This window comes from Larus michahellis, chromosome 23 (assembly GCF_964199755.1).
Source record: "Larus michahellis chromosome 23, bLarMic1.1, whole genome shotgun sequence".
NCBI classification, from domain to species: domain Eukaryota; kingdom Metazoa; phylum Chordata; class Aves; order Charadriiformes; family Laridae; genus Larus; species Larus michahellis.
The window spans coordinates 2,663,827-2,675,446 of NC_133918.1; the positions used below are offsets into that span (position 1 = coordinate 2,663,827).

General features: G+C 55.3%; 1 protein-coding gene across 7 annotated transcripts; it reads right to left on the reverse strand.

Moving 5' to 3' along the window:
• Window positions 1-8,601, reverse strand: LOC141734240 (tRNA-dihydrouridine(47) synthase [NAD(P)(+)]-like). 7 transcript variants are annotated; one of them, XR_012584477.1, is made up of 14 exons: window positions 8,526-8,601; window positions 7,702-8,014; window positions 6,794-7,222; window positions 6,078-6,119; window positions 5,827-5,979; window positions 5,614-5,730; window positions 5,161-5,226; window positions 4,963-5,073; window positions 4,241-4,337; window positions 3,606-3,681; window positions 3,114-3,302; window positions 2,901-3,029; window positions 2,071-2,672; window positions 897-954 (listed from the first exon to the last, which is right to left on the reverse strand). XR_012584477.1 is itself a non-coding variant. In XM_074565727.1 (13 exons), the coding sequence occupies exons 1-13, from the start codon at window positions 8,570-8,572 to the stop codon at window positions 882-884; spliced, it is 1,842 nt and encodes a 613-aa protein (XP_074421828.1). In that variant the 5' UTR covers window positions 8,573-8,601; the 3' UTR covers window positions 1-881. The 7 variants fall into 7 exon arrangements, 4 of the variants coding, with proteins under 4 accessions (XP_074421828.1, XP_074421826.1, XP_074421829.1 ...); XR_012584475.1 differs by having other exon boundaries at window positions 6,794-7,378; XM_074565727.1 differs by lacking the exon at window positions 2,071-2,672 and having other exon boundaries at window positions 1-954.
• Between the last annotated feature and the right edge of the window lie 3,019 nt (window positions 8,602-11,620).

Sequence of the window (11,620 nt, forward strand, 5' to 3'; positions counted from 1 at the left end):
GTGTCCCCAGCTCCTACCGGGGGCTCTGTGTGCAAGTGCTTTTTGCTTTCAACAGTATTTTTCAGGGAGCGAAAGGACCAAGTTGGTTCAGCCGAGCTTTGTGGGGACGAAGCTGCACCCGCAGCCTCCTTGTGCCACTCGGCAAATGCCTCTGTGACTGTCGCCTGTGCTGCGCTGCCTGGAGTGACGCAGAGACAGGAACAAGGACCTGGAGGGTGCGAGGGAAGGTCACGCAGCATCCCTCGGTGGCACGCTCCCCTGCCCAGCCCTCCCTCAAATCCTGCTCTCGGGTCTTTTAGTCCCCTCATTGGGAAACAAGCAGCTCTGGGTCCCCCTCGGAGGGGGCTGTACCTTCCCTGGGTGCATGACACCGGGAGGAGACGGTACCCACCGCTGCATGCTCCCAGAAAAGGCCGGGATTCTGCACAACATCCCATGACGAGATGCTGGGTCTCTTTGTGCTCTGCAGGACCCCAGGGACTGGGTTAGTTCATCCCCTCCTGGCACTGGGGAGGATTTGGCACTACCGAGGACACCCCGGTAGGAACAGAGGCCTCTCGCTCCCGCTACGGGAACAGCGTGTGGCGTGGGGGAGCCGGGACAACTGCCGTGAGCTGGAGGCCAGAGATCCCTCCTGGCCTGTATCCTGTTCATTAAACAGATTGCTCTCTGGTAGCGAGGCACCTCTGGCTGCAAGATCGCGTGAGACCATCTGCTGTGTAACTTGTGGCAGGGACCGATGCTGGGGGCGGGAAGGCAACTTCTGAAAACGTAAAACTTTTATTTCATTTCAGAGCGCAGCTGAACAACCCTGTTCCTCGACACGCATCATCCTAACGCCTCCTCTTGACCCGACGCCACGGGAAAGGGCCTCCTCAGCCCTATCTGTAGGAATTTGCCTTGTGTTTGGGCAGGAAGGTGAAGTTGGTAGGTACGGCTCCCAGCAGCAGCTCACTAGAAGAAAGAAAAGAACAAAAACAAAGCAAAAAATAAACGAAGGAGAGGTTTGTGTCCAGTACAATAGAGCCACCGGTACCCTGTTCCATGGCCCTGTGGCTCTACAGCGAAGGTGATGGCAGTCAGATGTGTCAAACCAAGCCTCTACCCTCCCGAAAATTTAGGGCTGCTGCACAAAACCGCCTCCGGTGCTGAGCTTTAACCTGCCCCTGTCATGATATAATGACAGCCTGCGGAGGCATAATTTAGCCCAGACCTGAAGACGTCTGTTTTAAGGTTAAAAAGTCTTCCCAGTTAAACTTTATCCAACAGCAGCAATGAAAAAATGAACTTGTCTGGTATTAATTTGGGTTCCTCTCATTAAGGAAGCCATGCAGGATCCCAGCCCGGAGGGTCCATCCTTGCTTTATCCGCTGCAAGGTTTAATTGGTTTCATGGCACCGGATCCCAACAAGGATTTAAAATGATCCGGTTGCTAACAGACCTGGTTGCTTTAACCCTGAACCCCAGCACTGGAGGGACGCAGCCTCCCGACAAGGGCAATGCCCCTATTGCTGGGCAGTCACCCAGAATCGGTGCCAAAACGGGTTCTGAAGTTTGGTGACCTGGAGACCAGCCTCACCCCTGGCAATGCCCTGCCGAGAGTCAGCAGGAGCCACTGAAAAGCTCCTCCCCACCTCTCGCCGTGCCTGTGCAGAGCCAAAACCCTGCCAGTGCCAGAAAGCATTAAGGGCAGATCCTAAAATGATGGAAGCCAGTTCCATTGGGATCAGATCTGTCCTTGCTTAAGACTTCAGCTGTTTCACCCTCTGGAACACACATTGTATTTTCAGTGCAGAGCCATTTTCTTTACAGTCAAGGAGGCTTAACTTATTTCCTGGAGGCTGCTTCAACACAGCATCACGACAACTTTCCGTAAGACATGTCAGAGAGAGAGTAGCCCAGCAGGGCACAGAACAGCACAGCAGGAGCCTGGATCTACAGCCCAAAAGCAGAAATGGAGTGTGCTCAGAGAACCCTGCTCCTGGTTAGCGTCTCCTTCAAATGAGAGTTAAGGAATAAACCTAAATTGCTTTGAAATGTTGAGTTCTTACGGCTATAAATGGCTGTTACCTGGCACTGTAAAGACCACAGGTTACAAAGCTTCGTGCAGCCTAATGCGGGCAGGTTCCGCTGGAAAAACGACATTTAAGAATCCGGATCCCACTCGACGTACTGGTAACGTGGTTTCAGGCAGCTGTTGCCAGCACTGACCAAAGGGATGAGGATTGGCAAAACCAGAGAAGGCCGTAGCCATGCTCTATTTCTGCTAGTCTCTGTTTCCGTGAGACGGGAAATAGCAGCTGGCTGCTCCAGCTCTCCTTTTAGCTGCCTTTGAGCTTGCGAAGTCATTTCAAGGCAGTGCCTGAGGACTCGTAGGTGTGGAGAAAAACAGTTCCCTGCACTGTGTTGCGTGAACTCAGAAATTGGGTAATGAAAAATGGGGAAAACGCTCAGCTCTCCTAACCTGGGGATGGGCACCGCTTCCTGCTTGGCATCTGCACGGGCCCGGCAGGGTGGGACTGTGCGGGCAGAGCCCGGAGGGACGTGATGCTGAAAGCCTGAGGCATCCCAGCGCTGCGCTCTCCTCTGTTGCTCCCTACGACTGTCCTGGGATGAAGAGCGTGTCATGAGAGAGGTCAGCTCGTCTCGCTTTGCAGCGGGCACGGGACGACCTGCTGAAGCAGATACAGGGACCGAGCCAGCTCTTTGCGGCAGCTTCAAGCTCAGTTAAAACCTCGAAGTGAAGCCCTGGTTAACCCTCGCTGCTTCCTCACAACCTCTCTAACCGATGGGAAAGCGTCATCACCCTCTCTCTGGAGGCTGCACGCAGGCACAGGGACTTTGTGGGGCTCTGCGACGTCCCTTCCTAGCAATTTAAATGAAATTCTGTGCTTTATTACCTTATTCTAATCCAGTCGTCCACGTTTTGGCTCGCCATCAGTGTCTCCAGATAGTCTCTCCCCACGTAGTAAGGCGGCCGCTCGTTAATTTTCTGAGGTAGGTGTTCTAATAAGCCAACTGGAATATACCTGCAATGGAACGCAACGGCGCTGTGTGCTATTGTTCAAGTGACACAGGCTTGCTGGGGTAAAGCTCCTCTCGGCTCCTCTCACCTGCACAGGAACGAGAGCCATTCCAGCAGGAACTTCCTGGTCTTCTCCACTCCCTGAGTATCCGACCCCCAGTGCTCAAGGCCATAGTTGGTGAAGTCTTTGAGGATATCAAATCTCTCGCTGGAGGAGATATCCCAGTGTCTCTGCTCCTTAATTTCAGTGAAAAGCCACGGTTTGATGAGTGCCCCCCTGGAGACAAAAAGAAACGTGCTTTGTTATTCCCGTGACTGATGCTTCTGAAGACGCCAACTCATTTAAGAGACCTTCCAGCACTTATTTGCCAGCCAACGCTGCTCTAATTTCCTTTTCCAATTTCAATAGGAAGCTGCCGTTAGTTCCCCCAGACGCAAACTGATTTTACCAAGTTTTAAAGAGTAGTTTCGCAAGGAGGAAACTTCTCGTGTGTTGGGTTTGTTTAGGTCTTTTTTTAAATTCCTTTTTTCCTCTTGCACCAATAGAGCTCAGAAGCAAAGGGGAAACACAGGCACTTGCCTTGCAATCATAATTCCCGACACACCCATCTTCATGGCCCGATCAGCATCTTCGTAAGACAAAATATCACCGTTTCCTGTCCGGAAGGAAGGGAGAAGGCAGAGGTCAAAGCGCTACACGAGGACAAGTCACAATGAGTTAATCCAGGCATGGGATAAAACTCAAAATGGACACAGGGTCCAAAGGCCAGAGTGTCCAAAGAGGCTCCGGGGCTCACGTTTGGAGGCTCCCAGGGATGTTTCGGATTAATGTTCCCTTACGAGGAAAAGGAGAGGTTTCTCCTCTCTTCTGCTCCACTCCCAACTCCTACCCGGCAGGTTCAGCTGGGGCTGTCAGTGCCGCGGTGCCCAAGGGAGAAAGCACCTGCTAAAAACCAAGGGGTTTGTGTCCTGCCTGTCCCTTCCCTCCTGCTCCGCTCAGTGCTGTCCCGCCTGGCCCCCAGCACGCGGGCAGAGCTGGGCTGCGCAAGAGCTGCTGGTAATTCACTCCATCGTACCACCACCAGCAATACGGAAGCTCCAACCTTTCCCCCAGGTTAAATGTCCGTGGGAGCCTGGTTTTTAATTTTTTAAAGTTTTTTCGAATGAAACATGTGGCACTTTCAGTCCACGTGACCAAAGAACAGAAATACCTACCAAAAAGGGGCATGGGGCTTGCGATTTTCGCACATTCTGCTATGTAGTCCCAGTCGGCACCCCTCGTGTACCGCTGCTCCCTGGATCGGCCGTGAAGCTGGAGAAGAAAGTCACAGAGAGACCTCAGCGAACGCCCCGGAGGAGGCAGGGCAGAAGGGGAGCACCGGAGGAACGTGATCCAGCAAACGGAACACCACCAGGTAAAGGATCCCTTTGGATGTACAGCCCGGCCAGTGGCTAACAGACCAGGCTGCAGAGGTGGCCAGCAGAGCCGAGAACGGGCTGGATGCTTTCTGAGTAATGTGTTGGCTATTTGCAAGCCAGAGCAAGAAATGACTGTCCCAAGTGAAAGGGAATATTCACTGTGGGCAGGAACAACTCATCCCCATGCAAATGAGACGGTCCCATCGCTTCCCCAGCCCTGCTGTAACAAGGCTCATTTGGCCGAAGCTTCTGTTCCTGAGCACTGCAGGAACCATCTCCCTTTGTAACGGAGACAAGGCTCAGGAGCACCTCAGAAAATGCTCTCTGCATCTGAATTTGTCTCCATTATTAGCAGAAAGCACTAAAAGGCAGTACGCAGCTGGGCAAAGGTGTTTGAAAGAGCTGCTCAGCTGTGGGGAAGGGTAAGGTCACCCCCACATCGTGCTCTGGGCTGACAGGCAAGCGGAGTTCCCCGGGCACCACCCACCAAGCTCACGCCACAGCAAGGATCCCTGTACCGTGACCATGGACGCTCCCCACTCCCGGATCTTGGGGATTATTTTATGAGCCACATTAATCTTTTCTTGCACCCCCGTCCGTATCTTCACAGTCAGTGGGACGTCCAGCACCTGCAGACATGGGAGAGGGAGGCCAGGCTGAGGCAGGAGTCGGCCCCATCAGCTCATCCCCCGCTGCCGGCAGGTGCTCCAACTCACCGAGTTCATCCCTCGGACAATCTGTTCAAACTTGTTGGACCGAGTCATCAGAGCACAGCCTCCTCCCTGGGAGACAAAAAGTGGCAGAGTCAGGACTTTCTCCCTCCTTGCACAGTGAAGAGCCTCCTTGGAGGTGCTCAACAGCAGCCCTCTCGCTGCTCAGGGAATGCAGGTAGGACTCAGAGCACCTCAAGACTTGGAGAAAAGGGACCTTTCAACAAAAAAAACCCCACAGCCCTTTTCCCTTCCAACTTCTGCCTGCTGCCAGTGAGACACAGCTCACCATTCCCTGCTCCTTGTACAGCTTATTTGCCTTCACGCTGAGGTCTAGTGCCCAGAAATGAACCGGGAGCTCTGGATCAGACTGGCAGGAGCAGATCGGGTAACAGGAGATGAGGCAAAAGACAAGCATCTATTGAAGGAGGGAAAATGCGCTGCAGAACGTCTTCTTACCTTCTTGTAGACCAGGTCAATGGGACACCCGACATTGATGTCTACAAAGTCCACTTCAATTGTCTGGTTCAGGAGCTCTGCGCATTTGGTCATCGTGTCTGGAAATGCTCCCTCCAGCTACCAGAGGGGGACAGGTTGCATGAATTCAAGCAGCAACTTTTCTCCTCAGAAGCGAGTTATCATTTCTTTGGTTCTCAAGATGATAGCACCCACCTGCACCCCAAAAATATCTTCGGTGTGATGCCGTTTGAGGAGAGCCCACTCGGAGGACTGGCCCTGAAGCAGGTTTGTGCACACAGCCATCTCTCCACAGGTGACGTCTGCCCCAAAGCGCTTGCATATCCTTCGGAAAGGGAGGTTACCGCACTGACAGAGACAGCAGAGAGAGGGTTTGTCAGGAGATTTGCTCTGTTCCAGATGTGGCAATGGCAAATTTGGACAAAAGGAGAGAATTATCCACCTACCGTGGTCAGCGGAGCCAAGTAGAGCTTGCCTTGGATTTCCAACTGGAAAACAAGAAGGATGGAGGAGCACGTTAGGAGAGCTGAAGCAGCAGTGGTTAAACAGAAGGATATTCCAGGTAGCAATTGTAGCACTTGCCTTGGCTAAATGTCAGTGGGAAACCCAGGAAATCACTGTTTTTTCTTTGAGAACCCCAACTATTCCAAGAGAATGTATCACTTGGAGAAAAGAACCAGAAACTTGAACCGCTCAGTTTGTTTTCGCTGCTCAGCTTGGAGAAAACTCAAAGCAGTTACAGATATAGAGGGATGCAAGACTGGCTAAAGGATGCAAGGACGGAGGTGACGAGGAGAGGAAGGAGGCAATGCTCTCACCCCAGGAGAGCACTGTGCAGTACTCACAAACCAACCAGCCCCAGACTAAGCTCTCCTTGCAGATCATTTCCACCTTCATGACAACTGAGCCCCTGCTCTCCTTCCCATGCAAGGGGCGGCAGCTTCTCTTGGTTCTCACCCCTCCAAGGACACCACCACAGCCCCAGGAGCTCACCTTCCCGCATCCTTCCCCTCTCCTGACAGTAACACGGTCCCCAGGCAGCTCTGTCCCCTGCCTGCCTCTCACCCAGCAAACAGGTCTCTTCTGCCTTCCCAAGCACAATCTCAACCACTCGGCAGGGACACGAGAGACGGCAGCCCTCAGCCAAACTCTCCCTGCTCACCTTCTTCTTCTCACATGACCGCAGCTTTATGACATCTTCATCTGTCAGCGGGCCCACCGTTTTCACGGAGGAAGCCTCCTCACCGGCGGTGGGGCTGCGACTCTGCAAGGCGTCTGGTTTGGGATCTTCCCCCTGCTCCGGTAGCGCAGGACATTCAGGACCGTCTCCCAGCCCCTCCTGGGCTGTTGTGCAGTTGGACACCTCTTGCTCCTCTGTGGAACGCTCCGTGGCTTTGCCTCCCTTCCCACCATCCCCGTGGGGCTTGCCCAGACCACGGAGGTACTCGTCAGCCTTCCTGAAGCTAAACTTCCTCTTGCGCAGCTGGTGCTGGAGCTCCTTGGAAAGGTTGTTCCTCACCAGCGACTTCCCCTCCCACTGCTTGGCCAGGTCCGTGTTGACGATGTTCTGGTAGCCATCCCCGAGGTGGGCCTGGGCAAAGCGGCAAGTGATGCCGTAAATGCACTTGCCGAAGGTTTCGAAGAGCACACAGCTGCGCCCCAGGTCAGCCGGCTTCGCGGCCATGTACTCGCCTATGTCGTGAAGGAAGCGGCACCGTGGGCCAAAGTAGCACTTCTCCACACACCCCTTGAAACAATAAAGAGGAGGTTAAAACCTCTGCCCTCCGCTCGCCTGCCCGGGCACGGCTGTGCCCTCCAGCACAAGCGAGGTGAGCCTGCGTCTGCCCCGGCCCAGAGAGGGGCCAGAACAGCTGCAAGCACCCAACACTCCCCAGGTGATGTTGGGTGCCCCACAAAACGCTCCCAGGAAGCCGACTGCTGTAACGTGCCACAGAAGGACAGTCACATACCCACTTGAGGGGACATTTTAGCACTACCGCTTCAGGGAAGCTGACACTTTACTTCTCCCGCTCAGCTCATGCGGCATGTAGCAGGGCCCGTGCACCCTACCTGCGTTACCGACGGGCACAGCCTGCTCTGCTCGTAGTGCTTGGGCTTCATACACGGCCTGCTCTTGTTCTGCCCCCGGGCCCGCTTCCGCTCCGCGGGCTCCTTCTCCGCTGCTCCCGCATCCTCTCGGCTTTCCCCGTCCTGACCGAGGTCCTCTGACTTCACCCGTTTGGCGGGGGGCTCGCTCTGGCAGCTGCCGACCTCCTCCTCCTCCTTGACCTTCTCTTCCTCCTCCTCCTCCTCCTCACACCCGCCGCTGGGCTCGCCCCGGGCCCGCAGGTAGGCATGGAACTGCTCCTTGGAGGTGAGGAACCTGCGGAGACACCGCACCCCTGTCACCCCAGCCATGGGGGTAGCAGGGTGACAGGGTGATGGGGGACGTGGGGCTGCTGGGGGGACAGCGGGGCTGGGCATGTACCGGGGGGGTAATGGAGAGGCTTGGCATGTACCGGGAGGGGGTTATGGGGGGGCCATACATGTACCTGGGGGGTTATGGGGGTTGCTGGCATGTACTGGGGAGGTTATGGAGGGGCCTGGCATGTACCAGGAGCTATGGGGGGTCTGGGCATGTACTGGGGGGGATTGTGAGGGGGCCTGGCACATACTGGGGCATTATGGGGGAGCCAGGCATGTACCGGGGGGTGGTTATGGGGGCCTGGCACGTACTGGGGCGGTTACGGGGGCTTCAGGCACATACTGGGGGGTTATTGGGGGGGCCAGGGACGTACCCGGGGGGTTATGGGGGGGGACAGGTAAGTACCGGGAGACCGGCGGGGCAGGGTCAGGGCCGGGTGGGACAAGGGCCGCCCTGGGCCCACACTCACCGGGCGCGGACCGGCGCCACCCCGGACGCCACCGCCGCCGCCGCCATGCTGCCGCACGCGGGGATGACGCCGGGGGCCGGGCGGGCCACGTGACGGGGGCGCGTCTGTGCGGGGCGGGTATAAAAGGCCCGGCGGCGGCCAGGCCGCCTCAGAGCGGCGGCGGGGCCGGGGTTTGTGTGTGCCAGAGCGTGGTGTGTTGTGTCCTCGAGCGTTGCGGGGGAGCAGGGCCTGGGGGCGGCCCTCAGGAAGGGCCTGGCCGTGGGGGCAGGACCCCCGGGGGAGGGGCTGTCCGTGTGGGGAGGGGCGGCGCGGCCGGTGTGTGGGCCTTGCACCGGGGAGAGGTGTCGTCCCATGTTGTGGCTCCCGAGGGCCTGTGTTTTGGGGCACCTCCTGGGTGCTGACCTGTGAGGCGTTCGGGATGAGCAGCAGCTGCTGTGCCGGGGGAGCAGGGCTCATCCTGGCTCGAGGGACAGAGCAACCCCCCTAGAGGCCCCCATCTGGTGACCTCTGAGGGGTTCTGTGCTTTGGGGCTTTGGCTCTTCTGCCTCCTGCTGGCTGTCAGCTGGAGAAGGTGGAGCTCTCTGCAGAGATGCGGGGCGCTTGGTGTGGGCTTTTTTAATGTGGGTTTTTTTTAAGCAGTAAATGCAAGGCCCGGTTGCTCAGGGCTCAGCCGTCTCCCGTTGCACAGAGGTGTAAATCTGCTTGAAGCTGTCCCGTGGGCAGAATTCTGTTGTGGCTGCTCCGGCAACAGGGTTTTCCACATTACCCTTTGGCAGGATTTTCAAGCTCAGCCCAGCTGAGGTGTGAGAGGGCTTTGTGTTTCGGCTGCTGGTGCCCCATGGGAGGAACTGTTTTTTTCTCCTCCTTTGGTGCAGGCCGTTGTGCCTTCTTCCTGCTGTGGGCAGGCTGCGGGATGGATGGAGGAGCCGTGGGACAAAGCTCCCTTGTCTCTGGGGGCTGTGGTCGTTCTCTGACATGGGCTGTAGCCAACACAAAACTCACTGCAGATGTTTGGTGCTGCCACACGTTCCTGGTGGGTGTATTAAGGAGGCTGTGCTGCTAATGCAGCGAGCAAGGGCTGGTGCCCATGAGAGTGCAAAGTCTGTCCTGGTATTTGGTGTGTGGGTGGGAGTTCAGACTGAAAGACAGAGTGATGTGACAAGTGTGGGGTGCTTGGTGTGAGATGGCACTTGCTGACCTCTCTTTCCTCCCCTATAGCTGCCACATCTTCCCCATGTGTTTGGGACCCTGGTTACAGCCTTTCCTGGCCCACAGTCATAGAATCACAGAATGGTTTGGGTGGGAAGGGACCTTAAAGGTCATCTTGTTCCAACCCCCCTGCCCTGGGCAGGTACACCTCCCACTAGACCAGGTCCCTGCATGCCAAAAACAGCCAGTGCCTTACCTGTGATCCTCTTGGCCTGTGATGGGTGTGCATGGGCCTTGAGCAAGAAAGATCTTCTAGCAAAATCTCATTGATGTGTCATGGGGTGTTGTGTTCGGAGCTCTCGTGGATGAGGTTTCCTGTCCAGCTCAGACTCGCATCCCTTCCTTTGCAGTTATGCTCCATCATCTGCACAGCCTTGTTGTTTGACTCATGCTTGGCCTGGACTATCAAGAGGGTGAGAAATAGCTGTGAAGTCCAAATGAAGAAAGACCTGTGCTCCATCTTCTTTCCTGTCCCCTGCCCTGAATCCAAGGGCTTTGCCAGGCCCTTTTATCTAAAGTAGAAATTGCCTCTTGGCATTTTCATGCATACAGGGAAGTAGGCTGGAGCGCAGTTTCAGCCCTACGTTGTAGCGTGGGTACCAACAAGGGGAGGCAGACGGTAACTTGTGGTTTTGTCTTTAGGGGCTGCGAGAAGCTGGTGAAGAGCAGCTGTGCTTGTGGTGTTGGGGAATTAAAACAGCATGAGTTTGTTCATGGGCACGTAAGAGTCGTGTGTGCACGTGGGCCAGAGGTAAGACTGCATGTGGAGCTTTAATTTCACTGTTTTCCTGTTTTGTGCTGCCGTAGTGCAGTTTGCTGCAGCTGCTCCATCAGAAATGCCTTTTGGGAAGAGCTGGGAGCCCCGTAGAGTGCTTTTGCCATTGCCAAGGGTGGGCAGGTTGCATGATCAAGCCAGGCTGTTGTGAGAAGAGCTTTTGGCTGATTGGGTATTAATTAGTTTTGGAGTGAAATATGAGGAATGCAAAATACTATTTTAAGCTTCAGCTTGGCTGAGAGAAGGAAGGAAGGAAATGAGGCCCTGGGGATTAATGAAATGATTTCACTGATGTTTTTGTGGGGCAATAAGCCTGGAGTCAGAGTGCTTTTGACTCACTGTACTCAGCTGAGGTCACAGACTTTTGCATCTAATCCCTTCCTAGGGCACTGGCTGGGTGGTTTTATGAGGCTGAGCCTCGGGCAGGCTTCCCAACAGACCCTGGCGAAGGGTCTGAGTGGAGCACAAAGCCCCTGGGATTGCCAGCTCTGCCACAGCTTCTTGGGTGCGGAATGAGAGCCAGCTGCAGTGTGTGTGTGTTGTGTCCCCACAGCTGCTCCTGCCCGATATGATGGGGCTGAGCCACACAGCTCAGCAGCTTGATGTTCAGCTGTGGTGGCTAAAGGATGTATACAAAGAAAACTGGCAATCTGTGAGGCATGGAGAGGTGCTGCTCTTGTTTGGCTGCTTTAGTTCTTACACCCCTTGTCGTAATCGGGTCATACCAAGGTTGGAAGCGGGGCCAGGGGAGTGAGGAGCTGTGAATCCTGTGTTGCGGCTGCCGGAGCTGGATGGCTTTCATGGGCGAGTATAGTGCTTGGGTCGCCAGAGCTGTCGCCTCAACATCCTTCAGCAGCACTAAAGCAGCTTTGAAGAAAACCAATACCCAAGAACTTGCTGGGAAAGGCCAAGTCAGGAAAAAAGGGAAGGCTGATTGCAGGAAAGTGTGATACATATACAGGGAGAACTAAGTCAGAAAAAGTTCAGCTGCTTCGATGTCCAAGTTAAACAAAGCACATGTATTAATGAAAATACCCCTTCCATGGGCTCCCGCACAAAAGTCGGATGTGTCAAGCCCCTGGTTCTGGCTACTACACCCAGGCGTTAGCTG